At 33.4% G+C, this 18574-nt stretch overlaps 1 protein-coding gene across 7 annotated transcripts in view; it reads right to left on the bottom strand.

Annotated features, from left to right (window-relative positions):
• Window positions 1–13976, bottom strand: part of LOC143229104 (uncharacterized) — a 55450-nt gene extending 41474 nt beyond the window's left edge. For 2 of the 7 annotated variants that reach the window (XM_076460931.1, XM_076460936.1), the window contains exons 1-3: window positions 13814–13969; window positions 10107–10169; window positions 159–4115 (exon numbers count right to left, since the gene is read on the bottom strand). In XM_076460931.1, the coding sequence (XP_076317046.1) occupies window positions 159–4012 (3854 nt within the window). In that variant the 5' untranslated portion in view covers window positions 4013–4115; window positions 10107–10169; window positions 13814–13969. Of the gene's footprint in view, window positions 1–158; window positions 4116–10106; window positions 10170–11539 lie in introns of all 7 variants that reach the window. The other 5 variants (XR_013015667.1, XM_076460932.1, XM_076460933.1 and 2 more) reach the window with 5 other exon arrangements.
• Window positions 13977–18574: the final 4598 nt, after the last annotated feature.

The following is an 18574-nucleotide window of genomic DNA, read 5'->3' as shown; positions in this document are numbered from 1 at the left end:
CTCCAGAATGGGATGTGCCGATCCAGATACGATATTTAGTTCATAAGCACTGTGCTTTCTCTAATCATATTATTATACTTGATATTAATTTTTCAGAAAGTTTACTTGCAGTAATCATTCAAATTATCTGCTTATCAACAAATAAAACATTAACTTACTGTTTACAGCTCAATTTGTTTTGTAGCATCTCAGAACATATTGTGGGGTCATCTGTAAGTAAAGTATCTGTAACAGCAAAGATGCAGCTTGAACATTTTGACCTTGCTGATAACAAGGATTCCCGACTTGCTGACTGTACATACAAAGGTGTATGTGACAGACTAATTTCAGGAGGTTGTTCAGTAGAAAGTCTGTTTGGAGGTTGCTTTTGTCGACGTATCATTGATCTAGACTTGAATCCACATACTTGACACATTTCAGAAACAACAACTTTTTCACTCTTGAAGGTAGCAAGAATATTTTGATGATTTTGTTTCAGGTCAGTATTTATTGATGTTGGAGATCTTTGATATGTATTCATACTTAGTGTTGAAGGAAATATCTGTGTTTCAAAGCTTGGAACATGTATTTCATTTAATAATTCTTTGTGATTATCCTTTTGTCCCTCATTTGCATTAGCACATTCACTGAAAGTATCACAAGACTTGCTCTTTTTAGTAATTTCATGGTTTGCAGAGGGAGGTATGTCTTTTATCATTATTTGCATAGAACACTGATTACTTTCAACAGGAATGGTTCTGCAGGAGGAAAAGCACTGGTCATCTTTGCTAACACATTGAACAGAAGGAAGTTTAAAATGCTGTTTAAGGTCAACACACTTTGTTGAGAATGTAGAAATATGTTTACCTACTGAATTACTGTCCTTATCAAGATCATAAGCGTGGGAATTCAAGAGTAGAGAAGCATCATTAATTTTATGTTGATCAGCTGGGGTTCCCACAGGATAGAAAACACTTAAGGTTTTTTCTACTGAAGGCAATTGTGAACTGTATTTTAAAGGTGACTTTATTCTGGTTCTTACCTCTGTAGCACAGCATGACCCTTCAACCATAGTTGTATCAGTCTTTATCACTTGAAATAATTTAGATGTTTGTGCTTCAGAAACATTAGGTTTCATCAATTCAGGAAGGTGACTACTAATGAGAATTTTGGTAGCAAATAATGACTTTTCAGCATCTCTCTCAAAGCCTTCAGAATCCTTTTCCTTTAGATCTGAATTTAAGACTTTAGAATTCCCCAAAACTAATAAGGCACTGCCATTAATTGGTGCTAACCGATTTTCTGTTCTCATCTCTCGTGTTTCACTATCCTTGAATTTTAATACCTGCTCTCTGCCAGTGTTTTCTAAACAATGTGAATTAGCAAAATGCTCTTTCTGACTGAAATTTGTGTTATATGGAAGCAACTGAAAGGCTCTACTCTTTTCAACATTTTGTTTATCAGCATTTACAACTTGTTTTAACTGCTTTTGTTGGTCAGTTATACTTTTATCTACCAGTCTTCCATCACTATGTTTTACAAGTAAATTCTTTTCTTGATTCTCACCTGGACTTTGATTCAAATCCTGAATAACAGGATTTATGGAATGTGAAAAAATACTGTACATAGAAACAGGATTTTCATTTGTCTTGTTCCTGACCAAAGTACTTGGAGTGTTCTCCCACTGAGATCCATTACAGGGTTGTACATTGTAACCAGATACATCCTTGACATGAACTTCTAAAAGGCTTATGCTTCCAGCTGGGTTTGTTTGAATTTGAAAGTTTTTACCTTCCTCATTCTGCTGAATATCTTCAGTTTCTTTATTATTGCATCCAAGAACAGAACTCAAATTAATCTGACTGTTACGACATAAGGTTCCAATACCCTGACTGTCATGGCAAACTGATAATTTATTGGAGAGAAATACTTTGTCATTACAGTTAGAGTCATTATCTCTAGTAAATTTACTATCACACAGATGATAATTGGTTTCTTTCACTACTGATGTTTCCTTTGTTTCCCCTCCAAACAAGTCTTTGATGCAACTTAAAGGTGCATTGTTATGTGTTACAGAAACCTGAGGACAGTTTAATGATGGATTTGTATAAATCCATGTTACAAGAGGTTGGCTACTCACTGTTCTGCTGGATATATCCCCTACCCTCATGTTCAACGAACTCAAAGAATTTGTGATTTTCAAAACTTCTAAGTCACTGTATACCGAACAATCGGGTGTAGAAGAATCATCTCCATGTCCATTGTCAGCAACACAGTTTTGATTTTTCAATACTCTAACATTATTTTCAGTTCTTGAAACTAATGTTCTCCCTAACAAATTGTTTGTTTCTTGAGCTTTCAACCTCTTTGCTCTAGATGACTGTAATATATGGTGAACTTTATCAATCAACTGCTTCCTCTCCATTTCTTTATTAGAAAGGTCACAAGGACTAGTAAAACACTGTTTGTCATACAGGCTTTCTAAAATGCATTCTGAACTCACAGATTCTCCACTCACACTTAAGTTATCTTCTAGACTATTATCCTCATTTATTACAGTTTGAATACCCTTTTCTCTTTTATTTATTACTAATATTTTGTCGGTAAAAATAGGGAAATATCCTTCAGGCTCAGACCTACAACAGGCAGGAGATACAGGGTACCCAATATCTGCCCCACTGTCCCACTCTAAGCGCCTACTTGATGTTGCACTACACACAGAAAGAGGAGATAACATTCTCTCCTCTCCAGTACCAAGAATCCCTCTCTCTTCTAGGTCAGTATTACTTTGACAACCATCTTCAAGTTTTTTCTCAGCAGTCTTTTGTCCTAAATTTACAGTAGGAAAAAACTGAAAATGAGTTGCATCATTTGAATAAGGGAAATCACAATTGGGAAAGTAAGATGTATCTGTTTTCAATAATTTTATTTCATTTCCTTTTATTGGTAATTCTGTCAGATTGGATTTGGAATAATTAGTTTTTATTTCACTATCACCACTGTTAACACTCATTTGATTAGAAAAGATGAAATCTCTGTTCTGAAGTTGATTCACCTCCTGTGTCATTATACTTTTATCAGAGTTTGTCTGTTCTTGTAGTGTGCTTTTTTCATTCCCATTATCATTAGAAGAATCGTTCAGTTGGTAAGACTCTTCAGAACTTTGTGTATATATAATCTTTTCTCCAAGAAGAGCTTCCACTCTTTGAGACAATGTATCCTGATCTTCTCCGGAACTTTCACTCTGTCGGCATGATTGGTTACTTACTTCACTTTCTGAAACCCCTTTGTTGTAATAATCATTGTTTTCACTACAAGAACCTCCTGAAGAAACATCAAAAGACTGACCTATCATGGAAGGCAGTGGATGGTGAAAACTCATGCTATCCTTGTTTACTTGCTGATAAAGACCTTGTTCATTTTCTTTTACTGAGCTAACTGGTAATATTACACACTGGGGTTCCTTTGAATTGGAAGAGAAAATTAAATGATGGCTTTCACCATTTAAATCATTACTGCTATGTAAAGTTGTCATCACAGACAAAGAAATGTCTTTGTTATCACTTCCCATTGGCTCTTTTCTTATGCTAACTTCAAAGGCATCTTTTCTTGATTTATCAAAATCATCACTTGCTAACTGGTAATTTGGTACTGCTGTGAATAGTTCCTCTTCAACCTGATAAAGTATTGGGTGTCCAGAAGTGTCACGACCATTTTGACTAGTGCTAGGTGAAGTAAAATTTGAATCACACGTTACTTTGGAATTCCTCAGTGATATGTTATGTTCTTGATCAAAGCAAGTAGAGACTTGAGTACAGAGTTTACAACTAGTGCTTATCCTGTTGTCCCCACTAGATGGCCCACAACATGGTTCTTCATTGGGAATTGCATTGAAATACCAAAAGGGAATCCCACTTCCTGTATCCTCATTAGAACAAATACTGTTCTTCTCAGGCAGAGGATACTGGGAAGGTGAAAATTTTATGCTGGATCTGTCAAAAGAATTGCTATTTTCCATATCTTGTAATGGCATGAAAATTATCTCTGCAAAGATTTGCAAGTTCTTTTTTTTTCATCTCTTTTGTTCTGTTTTATCCACCCTTGGAAGCCAGCATTTTATTTTATTCTCTTGAATGCTGAAAACATAAAAATGAAATGAGAAGGTGAAACAGCATCTTATATCAGATAGTATACATGTTAGTTTAGTACAATGTATCAAAAAGAACATTTATCATCATTTTTCATTCTTACCTAATCTAATGTAATGCATTTCTTAGATTTTGATTTCCTTTATAATAAAAAAAATAAAGAATATACATGAAAAACAAAAATTATAGCATTGACTTCAGGCCTCATTTTTTTGCTGTTTGTTACTGATAAAATGTAAGCCTACCTTTTTCTTTCTTTTTTTTGAATATGCTAATGATACTAGTGCACTAAATTTGTTTTTACTGAAATAAAGCATCTAAAATCATAGAATAATAATATGCATAAAACAAACCGTGTTCTTAAAATATGATAATGTAATTATGGCATAAAAACCTTAAAGCTTTTCAGCCTGAACACTATTATAGAAACTTTCAAACTGAAGATGAAATAGACAATGTTCTGTACTGAAAACATATGTTTTACAAATTAAAAGTTAACATTTTCCTTATCTGAAAGCATGTTTTCAATAGATACTTCTGCCTCCAATTAAGCTATTATCCTCAAATGTTCCTTAAAGACTTGCATCCCACTAGCATTAAAAAATAATCCCACCCAACCTCACATGATCTAACAAGAATTATGCAACTGCATGTGACATAATTATGCAGCAAAGCTTTCTACCAGCATGAATATGCCACAGCCATGTGCATTAACTCCTTTTAAATATTTGCACTTGTGAATATTCATTCTTTGACATGACAAGAAAATGTGCACTGGAAATACATTTTCAGGTAGTAAAGAATTAATTTCCATGATAATACATAACATTTTACACTTTTAAGCTAGAATCTCACATTAATGTGGTGAATAGGGCAGTTCAAAGGTTTACTTAGATGAGATCCCTTTTGAAAGCACTCAAAGGAAGCCCAGGGTGTATGGCATCCACTGGCAGGAAATCCATATGAGCACACTCACGAGATACTACACATGCATGCATGTGGAAATTAATTCTTTATTTACCTGACGAACACATACTATTTCTTTTTCAAGCCCCTTTTACAATCACAGGATCCCTCCAGTTGCCTGATAATGCTTCCAAGACTGAAGGACTGACATGGATTCAACCATTTTCTTCAGGTCTTCCCACTACAAATTCCTCTCTCCATTACTTCTCACTGAGTAGAGCATAGGAGACCTTTGCCACTTATCAATTCTTACTTAGTTAGTGGACCATAGAGTTGGGTCTGTTTAGTAGAGTTGAAGAGAGTGCACAATGTAACCTCCTCCTTCAGATATCACTTGTTCAGATGAGCTGAAGTGAGCATGCACTAATAAACCATGCCCTCCTTTGGCAGTTGATGTAATTCAGTTGAGTTGACATGGGTACACAACATACTTCTCTACAGCATGACTACTGATCCTTCTGTTTTTTGCAGCTAATGTTGGTCCAATATAGTCTGATGATTTAGTTGAGGTGAGCACAAGTTATGATCTGAACATGCTCCAATCATACTATACCCATTGGCTTACCAACCTATTGTGCAGCTATTCAAATTGCCATATTCTTATTCTGCCTGTCCCTGCAACACATGGGACTTGTTTTCCTCTTCCTTCCTTTTATCCAGACACAGTATACTCTGAAAGAGATGAGACGTAGTATCCCATGGATGTGCCCCTATGGATTCCCTGCCAGTGGATGTCATACACTCTGGGCTTCCTTTGAGTGCTTCTAAAGTCATGCTATAGAAAATTATGATGTGTACCCACATCAACTCAACTGAATTACATCAACTGCCATAAGATACATATTTTTACCACAAGGACCTCAAGTAGTCTTGCAGAACACTCCATCTGACAGGGGGCATATATACAGATAGTATGAGCACTTATTGTTATCCTGACTTAATGCACTATTTAGGAAGTATACCCTGGGATGCATTATTATTCACCTGGAGAGATCCTGTGATTGTAAAAGGGGCTTGAAAAAGAAATAGTACGTGTTCTTCTTAATGACAGGGATGATAGAAGAATGGTCACCTACTCAAGCCAAAAACTATCAGAAAACAAAACAGCCAGAAGGTATAGAGGAGAAATGTGTGGAGAACCTCCACATGACTGCCTGAAGAAGCTGGTCCTTGGCTGGCAAAGAGATGTAAGAGAAAAAGAAAGGTAACATATGTAAAAATGTATATTTTTTATATTATATTATATCAAATGTAAAAAGTTGCTAATCTGCCAATCACCTCCAACTTGAGAAAAGCATGTCTACTGGAAAAGGTAACAGACATGTTTTGTAAAGCACATGTCGATATGACAAAAACTTTATATTTATTTACAATATTTTACTCAAAAATTGACTGAAACATTGCAAATAAAGATAAAGTTTTTGTCACAGATATGTGTATTACTAATTTTGAACATTTAGTTCATTATTAATGTGCAAATTAAACAGTCCATCAGATTATAGGAGCTGATTTAAGTCTGAATAGTTCAACAGGCAAGAGTCAGTAGAAAAGGAGAAAAGAAGTACAGGTAATTTCTTGAGCAACTAAAAACTGTAGAGGTGGAGACCAAGGAAAAAAGAAGGAGGAAAGACTGATGAAAAAAGACCTCCCACAGTTGTTGACTGAAAAAGAAAGCATACGAATGGACACAAAGACAGAAGTCCTGCCCAGAACTGACAGACTGGGCACATTCCATGCATCAGAAAGATAACTGTTGATGAAGAGAGACATAAAGGAAAGACGTCCAAATGCAAGTGGACAAAGACTGAGCTAGGCAGAGGCACCAACATTAAGATTCATGAAGAAAAGTAGTGCATAAAGATGAGAACCTAAAGAAGTACCCAAATATGGAAATAGGCATATAGAAAATGGGACTACCAGGTCAGGCTGAGAAAACAGACAGAGCAAAATGTTTAGAAATAGTAGACCATAAAGAAGAAATTCTTGGGTTATGAAGGGTGATACATTTATCCAAGAAGGATATGACAAACCAAGATAAAACTCCATGTAAGGTCTGGGATGAAGAAACCACTCTGTTGATACAACATGAACTAGCCAAGAGATGTGGTCCACCATCAAAATATAAGCTCACTGCAAATGACGGGCAAGGAGATCAACGTGATGTAAATAGGCCCAAAGTGAATGGTGCAACTAAACACCCAAAGGCAAAGGGACCTGAAACAGAATCCTCTTTAATGGTTGGTGCAAAAAAATGAACATGTAAGAGATCAAGTGGAACATATGCCCAAACATTAGAAAGAATCAAGTCCATGGATGTTGAGAGAACACAGCACCAGCAATAAAATGTCCAAACTTCTGCCTTTAACACAGAGGAAACCACTGAAGAAGAAAGAGATCCTGTATGAGGAACTTAGTAGTCTGAGCATGATCCAATCACCAAGATAATGCCCTAAGGAGATGAACATAAAGAGCAAAATGGATTCCAAAAATGAAAAGTCAATGAAAAATGTGAATTGTTGGTATAGAATTATTATATGGAGTATCCAAAACAAAATAAATACTACAACAAAAAATACTCACAGAAGTGATACACGTGGGAGTGATTTTAAAATGATTGTAACACTTATTTTGTTTTAAATATTTCTTACAGCAATTCTACAAATAACCAACAGTCCCTACTTTCCATTACAATGTTTTTTTCAGCTATTTATTTCTTCAGTTTTATAGGTCTATGAAATGGACAAAACGTCTATAAACTTTCAGTATAGTCATATCTCTGAAAGCTGTAACTTTTACAAGAATGAAAAGTACAATCACAATTTATATATATTAAACAAAACTTTGGTCTACATATGTGCATAAAGCTGTCTAAGTAGGGATTAAATTTTATATATTTGCAACTGCTGTTTTAGTTCTTGTTGTCATTAGTTTTTGTAGCAAGATCCCCATTTCAATTTAAAATTCATAATCTTTTATCACTCTTATTTGTTTACTTTTTCTGTTATACCTGTATAAAGTATATACTTTACTTTTAGAAACTGTCTCATGTCTATCCATCAATATGTAGCACAATCTATTGGCTTGAATTGGGTCAAAAAGATATTCAAACTTATGGATAATATATTTACCATTTACATCATATCTGTGGATTTTTATTCGAATATCAAAAGTAGTTACCCACAAACCAGTCAAATAAGCTTAGGAAATCTTGTAGAAATAACCTGAGCTGTCTAGATACAAGCTCCACTGACTTGATCAGGAAGTTAGATGGATGAAAAATCTGTTTTAGAGAATTTTTAACTGTTATCCTGGAAATGTTAGCAATATTTTAACATATTATTAGTATATATGTGCACAATACTAATAGGAATACCCCAACTTGAAAGAGAACTCAATGTCATCCCCCTCTTCTCATTAGTTTGGTACTGAGAAAGTCAGGGTTCTCCTTCAACACTAGAAAAAATTATGAAAGAGGAATTCAAAGAGAGTAGAACACTCATGAGTCATTTAAACCAAATATGAATCATCTAACCTGTACAAGGTCTTTCAATGAGAGTGTGTATGCAACATTTTACTTTAAACAGGAACAACAGAAATTGCCTAAATGAGTGGATGTGTAGTCTTTTTTTGTTGTTGTTGTTACTGATCCATTGTGGTTTGGAAAGCATTGTATGTGTATATATATACACACACACACAGTGCAGTATTCTGAAAAATAACGTAGTAGACAACGTCTGGGCACATTCTCAAGTCACAGTAGAGGTAGTTTAAAAAAACAAAGAGCCAGAAATTATAAAAATGGTAATACTTTGATAATTAAAGTATCAGACATATTGATACAGTGAAAATATCTATAACACATCAATGGTAGTCTGAAATAATTAATAATTAAGTCCAACACAACTTCAAGATAAAATACTAAATTGCTGATATGATACAAAGAAAAAACAGTTTTAAGTTTGATATTATAAACAGGAAGATACTGAAGTGATGTTAAAGTGAAGTTAAAGAGCATATTCCAAAAATAAATGTAAGCAAAAAATGTAATTTTTTACTAACAATGCCATATATGTCACTGCTATTAATGTAAAAAACTTCTGATATTTTACATTTTTTTAATTTCATAAAAGTGCTCTAATCACTTCATCTTTTAGAAGTTCACAAAACCATCATAGTTGATGTCTTTCAAAGTTCAGAAAGGAGTGAATACTTTTGATTAAGAAACCTCACTTTGTATTCCAAAAAACTTAATATTGCATTTTGACCATAATTACGAAAAGTGCTTCCATTTGTTTACAATATAAGCTATATTTCTAACAACATCATAAACCTTACTACATAAGCATAAACATAAAAACAGTGTGAACAAAGAAACCTAAATACATTCTAAAATGATACTTCACTACAGTCAGTAGCAATAGCACAAAAGTTCTACTTTAGCTACTAATAATCTGTCGATAGTGAACAAGAACACAGTAGAAGCCAAAATCTCACTATGAAAAATTGAAGTTTTGGAAAATGTTATTAAGTCTAATATTAGTAGATGTTTGTTCCATGTCATGTTCCACCTCGATTTACACCATGAAAAACATTTTTGTCACTTGAATATGAATCGTTAATTTAAAAAAGATCAATAAGAAATTAGCCAAGATATTAAGAAAAAGTTTATCTCTACTATCACATATAGTTTTAAAAAATCTCTACAGCACTGACCTATATTTTACTAAATAAAAATTAAGAGTTGGCACCATGAGATCTGCAGGATGGATTAAAGTGTTTAGAAGTTGTCAGGAAAAATGAAGTACATTATTATAATTCATGGTTATTGAGTCTGTCCTCCTAGCAAAAGAATTCAGTATTGATAATATTTTCTTTTATAAGCAAAATAAGAATTAACAATAAAACTTGGTTCAATATAAAAAACATTTAGAAACAAATTTGTCACAAGTTTAACAATGTTTTGAACTTTCTTGAGGCTTTATGAAATGCTCTGAAGATTAAAAATCCACTCACCTAAAAAAGTATGATTTTTCTATTGAAAAGATGATTCATGCTGCAGTAAAGTATAAGAAAAGCCTGAAAAGGGAGATGAATAAGTAAAAGTAGTCTGTATACAAGTATATAAAATAAATGGAAACATAAATTACTATAAAAAAATTTAACTTCAGGATTCAATCTACAATGTGATTATCTTAATTCCTGTTCCAGTTCGACACAATGGGAATCTGGGCACCTTTATTCGCACATATTCCTCAAGTTGGATCTATATGGCCAAAAAGAAAACATTTAACTATTGCATTATAGGCATTTATGTAGAATAACAATGGGTCAAATGTAAATGTGAAAAACATTTTGGATAATTTATAGTGTTTATATTTCATTATTTTATGAGATAAGAATTCAAAAATTCAAAATTCCTTATGCATGAAATGCAGATAGTGGTACAACAAATCCACTGTGGAAACATGCAGACACAGAACTTGGTTATCCACAGTCTTGGCAAAAAATACCAAGGCAGAGTGAGGAATGACTTTACCATGTACTTTTGGAAGATCTAGGAATTGATTTGTACAAGAAGAATCAAATAACTGGAAGCCAATATCCCACCTTATTAGGCACAACAGACAGACAAGAATAAAACCCAGGAAGAACTGAAATTATTTTCTCCACTGCTTCCCTGACCCACAAATCTCCAGTAACTGTGGAATGAAGTTCTGAAATCCAAGGATCTGCAGGAGGTGGAAACACTATAGGTTTGGGAGGGAGGGGGTAGTGGAGATGTGAATTGAATGACTAATCTTGAAGCAACAACCTGCACAACCAGGGATCTGTGTTAAATATCTTACACATACCCATAAATTCTCAGAGTCTAGCACTCACAGATCCTAAAGACATACAACAGTTATGGCCACTGGCATTCTGAGTAGAGGAATCTCAAGCATATGGATGGAAACTAATCTGGATACTCATGACCATGAACACTTAAAGAGATGCAAAATTATGACCTCCTATAGGAGCTAAAGAAGCCTTTTTTTTGCTGCAAGACATATACCTACCTTGAATATTTAAGAATTTATTTAAAAAACATTTCCACATCTTATCAGTATCTAATTAATTCAGTTGCCCAGATCACAGCAGATAATCATTTATACTTCTACTTTCATTTATTTAAATATGGAGCCAAAATGTTATTTATCCTTAACTCCATATACAGTAAAACATCTAACTGAACAATGATCACTTACACCCAAATATTACTCAAACTACACTCTGTCAACCATTTTCATAACTTAACAACATATCTAAAACAGTATTGTATTGTTTCTAGTATATTTCCTAACCAATTAGTGAATAAAATCATCCTGAAGTTTCTAAAAACCTACATTATTCATGACTAAACTTTCCATAATTATATGGCCAAAAATTCAAATATATCATTATTTTACCATCATTAACAGTGGAATTATTTATTTCACTGCAGTCTATCTCATTAATGTCATCCATCAGTTTCATCCAGTGGTCTGTAACAACCTCCAACTAAAATCTTTCTTCCCTACTAACATAAACCCAAACTAACCTCATTGTTATTAGTTTGATATTATGAAATTGAAGAAGTTGAAGAATGCAACTTGCATTTTACACATAAAACCACCTCTCCCCTGTTTTAAATATTTTATAGCCATTAAATAACTTATAACACTATATTTCAAATAAATTCCTGCATTCAAAACTGTTTACATTTAACTGGGTTATTACCATAACCTCAAAAACCTTGCTTACATTATTAGTCCCTGCATCACTGCTACCATTCTCTACTATCTATTCATCTATATATCACTTGCTCTATCAGTTGTATCATCAACTCCAATCCATGGATAATATAATATAAATCTTTTCCCCCTATTTACCCCACAGACTATCCTATACATTTACCATACTAAAAGACTCACCTATAACAAAAACTTCCTTATGTTATTCACACCCATCCCTATCTGTCCCTTTTGTTATCTTTCCATTCCCTATTTCTTCACATACATAAGTTAAAGGCTAAAATCTGTTATTTATTGGAGCCTACAAGACATATTAGTACCATTCTTAACTTTATGAAAATCATCACTAGCTACTGTATTCATCACATGGAAAAGCTTAAATTCCTCTTTAAATCCTGTTGCCATTCCCAACACTTTACCCTTCTTTTTATCCACTGCCTCCACCACCTTTTGTTCCTTATATTTCTAACATCTGAATGATATGCAACAACTTATTCTAAAACATCATATTAATACTATGTTTTTCTTTGAACCTAACAGCATCAAAAACAAATTATTAATAATTACTTCAAGCTAAACAGGACAAGAATAATATAATGGTACCATTAACACTTAATTTAATAATTATTTCTTCAAATGTTTGCATTTTTGGATGTTTACTTTTCTAAAGAATAGAGAGTTACATCAGTTTTATAATAATATAACACTGAGGGACTGACAGTTATTCATGTGATCACAAGCAAATGGGCAAAAAGTAAAAATCATTAGCAAATATCCATACCTTAGAAGAATAATTGAAACAAGGAGGAATTGACACTGATGTGAATACTCAAATCACCAAAGCTAGATATATATTTGCATAACTAAAACTATTGTGAAGATATAATTCAAGATCAAACTCGGGCTCTTCAATACCAATGTAAAATCTGTATAGGTCTTTGGATCAAACTTTTTGAAAACAACCAAAGAAATTGTCAAAAAGTTACACATATTCATACACAAATTTCTCAAAATAACTCCTACAGTATGGTTGCACAAAGATCATAAATAAAGAAATGAGAAAAAAACAAGATAGGAAGGCATCTTGGTAGAGATCATTATAGGGAGATGAATGCAGATAGGTCACATGTTAAGGAAACAAAAAGACAGTAGCACAAGAGATATCTCTGTCTTAGAATCCTCAGTTAAAATGGAGAAGAAAAAGACCTAAAACAATGTGAAGAAAATCAATCAAAGCTGATCTGATATTTACAGTAGAAGAGCCCAAACTAAAAGTGGAAATATGTTGTGAAGGCCTTATGCATTGCCTAGCACAAAGAGGATTATTTAAATAACACTGCAAAATGTACAATATGCACCATTACTAATATTTGCCACTACCAACAGTTTACAAATTAAAAAAAAGCTAAAACACAATAAATGTAATGAAATGTAATAAAACATCACTAGTATTAGTGTTATATTTGCTAACATAATACTCTGTTTTTACACAACCAAATCACGCTGTATGTATATATAACGGGAGGGTACGGAAAACTGTGATTTTCCAATGTGCAAATTCTGTATGTGAGTAATTCGAAATATATCAGACCACGTTAAACGTTTTAGACTATTTATTCCCTTAGTAATCAGAACTGGAGATAAATAAAGGTAAATAAAGAAAAAATGACCTTTGGAGATGATACATTCCAACTATATAATAAATTCAAACTTCAACTCCACTGATCGAAAAAGATAATAGTATTAGTATCACTAAGACTAATCTGCTTTGTAATTATTAAATTCATTTCAAATTTTAGGGTTTAACTGCCGACTCTCGTTACTTCAGCACTCAAATATACTTTTATTAATGTTAAATTTATACTGAGAAGTTGCAATATTAACACTACTATTATTAGTACCAGTTCCAGTAAAAGTATAAGATACGGTAATACTAATTTCTATCATTACCGAGTAGCAGACAATTGATAATACTAGTACAGTAAAATATTAACATAATTATAAAACTTCACCAACTATTTAAAAACAAAACAGAAGTCGTTAAAAACTCATTCATTTCACCCTCATTACGTTCAGTTTTGGCGTTTATGCCATTGCGTGATTTACGTCTAATAAAAAAGAAAAAACATTTATATCTGAATACCTACGGAATGCTTCAAACTGTGAAAAACAAAATTGTTATTAGCATCATCAACAAAAAAATAAATTAGAAGCTACAAATAACAGTGTCACTAAAGATCTTTACATTAAACAAAATAATAAAAATATATAATTTGTATGGACAAATATTATGACGTAAAGAATCTTTACTGCTCTGTCAGTGTTATTAACACTGCTATAAATACTTAATATAATAATATAATTAATATAATATAATTAATATTACATAAACCTTGCTTGCTTGTTTGTTTTTTGGAATTTCGCACAAAGCTACTCGAGGGCTATCTGTGCTAGCCGTCCCTAATTTTGCAGTGTAAGACTAGAGGGAAGACAGCTAGTCATCACCACCCACCGCCAACTCTTGGGCTACTCTTTTACCATCGAATAGTGGGATTGACCGTAACATTATAACGCCCCCACGGCTGGGAGGGCGAGCATGTTTGGCGCGACGCGGGCGCAAACCCGCGACCCTCGGATTAGGAGTCGCACGCCTTACGCGCTAGGCCATGCCAGGCCTTTACACAAACCTTCATATGTTGTAATAGCATTAATATGGAAACCTAGAATTTCAGAGGTTGATAACATTCCTTTAAACACTAGTATTTTTAATTTTGTAGTGCAACCCGTTAATTTCAGTAAAATATAACGCAAACGTGTGTCATGAAAAAGTAAAGGTTCAAAATCTTTGATGTACTTACTGCCGCTTTTTAAAGGAACAATATAACGACTAATGAAGTATTATTTATTTTGCAGAGATCCCAATGGCACAACAGTATGTGCGCAGATTTACAACGCTAGAAAACGTGTTTTAGTGCCTGTGGTGTGCAGAACACGGTTAGCCAGTTGTCTAGCTTCGTGCTTAAGACTACAAACAAGAGAGTTTGTGGATATTAACTAAGAAAGTATTGCAATGTTCGACAGATATGAAACATATACGATGTTTGTTGTTTATACATAGTTTGTGCATTTTTATTCTATGAGTTGCTTAGAAAGAAGCTAGCGTATGATACCGTTATGTGCTAGAATAAATCAATTTACAGCATTCCACCACTAAACCTTGAAAAAAAATGTTTAACTCTATATTAAGTTTTGTTGTCATGCCACAGCCCAAAAAAGCAAGGAAAATTGTTAACAGCACAGAGAGTTCGCATAAAAGTTTTACGTGATGCTGGTTGGACTTTCCGACAAATTTCTGCAGACTTAAAATACTCTCCAAACACTGTCATGTACAACCTAGATCATAAGACTGTGATACGTAAATTTGAAAGTAGGAAAGGACGAAGTAGAACACCTAAAATCCATGATACTGATGTTAAGTGTCTTCTTTTATACAGCTTTCGAAAGAGAAGTAAGACTGCCACTGATTTCAAGCACGATTTATTAAACAAACATGTATCAAATGACAGAAAAGTGTTAAGATCTGTAGTATCAAGACGACCTAAAGAGAATATAATATTTAAAAAAAAACATTTAATTTGATCTCCAAATATTACCAAGAGACTGGAATTCGCTAAAAAGTACAAAAACTGAACTGTTGATGTTCGAAGAGTGTTGTGGACGGATGAGGCCAAGTTTAAAATATTTGGTATAAAATATAGATTTATGTTCGGTGGAAGAAAGGTGAAAGATACTTACCTCAAAGCGTAGCATTTACCATGAAGTATGAAAAAGGCAATATGATAATTTCAAGTGTTATTTTTGTTGAAATGACAGCAAATATTCACAAAATAGATGGAATTATGAACCAGCGCGAGTACCATCAGATACTAATCCGTCATGGTATACACAGTGGTTTGCGTATTATTGGTAAATGATTCTAATGCCAACACGATAATGACCCCAAACGCTCATCTACCCTAGGGAGAGATTACTTAGCTAATAAAGAAGCTGCTGGAGTCATTCAATTGATGCAATAGCTCCAACAAAGTTCTGATCTTAACCCAAATGAGCAGATCTAGGGTTTTATAGATTAAAAACTTGACAAATCATAATTTTCTTCCAAAGCAACTTTAAGGGAGTGTGGTGGAAATATTTTGAGTAAAGTCAGAAAGGACACTTTGATTAAATATGTTGCAACGATGCCTGAAATACTGTCTTCAGTTATTTAAGCAAAATGGAGATATATAAACTATTAACTATTTGCTAAACTTAAGCATTTTCATTGAGCTTGTTTTGCACTAACTATGAAGATTAATAAGATTTTGATGTCTCACCTGTGAGTTACTTTCCATTGTCTTTGATAATAGCTTTGTCCTAACACTTTTTCAGAGTACTGTGTATACACAGAAGAAATAAAAGTTCGTTAATTAAAACAACGAAAAAACTATTTTAGGAAGCACCAGCTGTGAACCATACTTAAGGTTTGATAGGCGTTGCTCCGAAATCTAAAAGAAAAAACAAACAAACAGACGTGTATCTTAATAAACCTTTGGTAAATTACGCAATAAATATAAGTACTCTGTTCAACACGGAATTTTAAACCCCTGATTTTAACTTAGTAAATCGTAAGTCTATAACCGACTCATCTGAAGACTTAAAATATAACAAAAAATGCCTTTATTGCTAGTTTAATTACGTGGAGTAAACTATATATTTATCTTATGACTTTGTTTGTAATCTTATGACAACAAATTTCAAAACTGTAACGGAGTACTAATAGATTAAACAGCACTCATTACCATAAATAAAACGTTTTTTTAAGAATATGTAATATTAATAAAAATAGATCATTGTAAAATTATAAGTATTTCAATATACTTTACAAATGTTTGATCTTAATTTCTGTTGAAATATTGTTTGTGCTTACGGTTTGTTTGTTTGGAATTTCGCACAAAGCTACTCGAGGGCTATCTGTGCTAGCCGTCCCTAATTTAGCAGTGTAAGACTAGAGGGAAGGCAGCTAGTCATCACCACCCACCGCCAACTCTTGGGCTACTCTTTTACCAACGAAAAGTGGGATTGACCGTCATATTATACGCCCCCACGGCTGGGAGGGCGAGCATGTTTAGCGCGACGCGGGCGCGAACCCGCGGATTACGAGTCGCACGCCTTACGCGCTTGGCCATGCCGGGCCATATTGTTTGTGCACTAAGTCCTATCCTACAACTACAAGTAAGAGCAGTCTGTTTGTAGCAAATGAAAAGGAGAAAATAAATTCAACCTTTATCATTACATGGATTGCAGTTGCATTATTTTTATCAAATAATTGAAAAGAAACAGATCAATGATATTACACATCAAACCAATACTGTAATATTACAAGAAGATAGAAGTGCGTGGTATATTTATGAACAACCTTACGTTTGTTTGATCATGAAAGGGTTTTCTCACTCTCTGAAGGTATAGGTGATACTCGTAATACGTACAAACAGTTCTTACATAAATCAATAAATTATTGACTACGTTTCCCATTTATAGAGAAAGGCATATTTGAACCACCTTTTCTAATCTTGAGTTATTGCCCAAGTATTATACCAGCTTAGTTCCACCCCCAGTGGCACAGCGATAAGTTTGCAGATTCACACTAATAGAAATGGGGTTTCGATATCTCTGGTAGGCAGAGCACAGATAGTCCATTCTGTAGCTTTGTGCTTAATTCCAAATAAACAAGCTTAGTTCCAGTATAACAACACCCTGTTTATTCAGATCTTCAAATTAATGACTGTTAATATATGTTAATTTGTGACTTTTAGAAACTAACAGATTATACTCTTTTGTTAGAATAACATAATATTTATTTTGATAGGTTAAAAAATTATTTTTAAATTTTTTGTAGGTATTTTGCTTTTAGTTAATATTTCATTCTTCATAGAATGTAATAATATAATTTCTTAGATTATTTTCCAAATTTAATACAAATAGACAAAATGCACTAATTAGCTAATTTTCTATAAAGATGATGCAAATTTATTTATTGATCTTTGACAGTGGAATTGTTTTCATTTTAACAAATAAAAAACATTAAATTGGTTTAATTTCCTTAATGTATAATTATTTATCGTAAGCAATATTCAGACGATTTGTGACCTTTCAAATAAGGAAGGTAAAACGATTTTTAAAAATTGTTATATTATGGCCCTCCCCTCTAAACTATATTTCTGGTTACGCCACTGGTATTGTCTATTTATCTTTGGAATTAACAAATTAAAAAGCAGAAGCTCAGCCACTGAACCAAATTGCTTTCCGATAAGTGTTTTTTTTATGTATTACAAGAACAAATGGTGGTAAGGATGGCTTATAATGGTGATAACTAGACTAGTGATTGAAAGACAAGTGAAATAATCTTTATGGATTACATATGTATTAATTCACTATTCACGGCAGCAAAAAGCATTGACCGTAGTCACAATGAGGAGTGATATTTCAAGAAATCACATGAGAAGACTTTTCTGTGCATGTTTTCACAGACTGCAGTGAAGTACTCATTGACAATTTTACATTGAGGCATGTTGAGTTATTTCATGTTGTACCATATGGGACTGAAATACATCTTGTCTTTCAAGGAGTTTCAGTTTAATATGGTTTAAAACAGTCACATACAACTTCCTGTTG

Source organism: Tachypleus tridentatus, chromosome 10 (genome assembly GCF_004210375.1).
Source record: "Tachypleus tridentatus isolate NWPU-2018 chromosome 10, ASM421037v1, whole genome shotgun sequence".
Taxonomy (NCBI): domain Eukaryota; kingdom Metazoa; phylum Arthropoda; class Merostomata; order Xiphosura; family Limulidae; genus Tachypleus; species Tachypleus tridentatus.
This window is presented reverse-complemented; position numbering and strand designations above follow the sequence as displayed.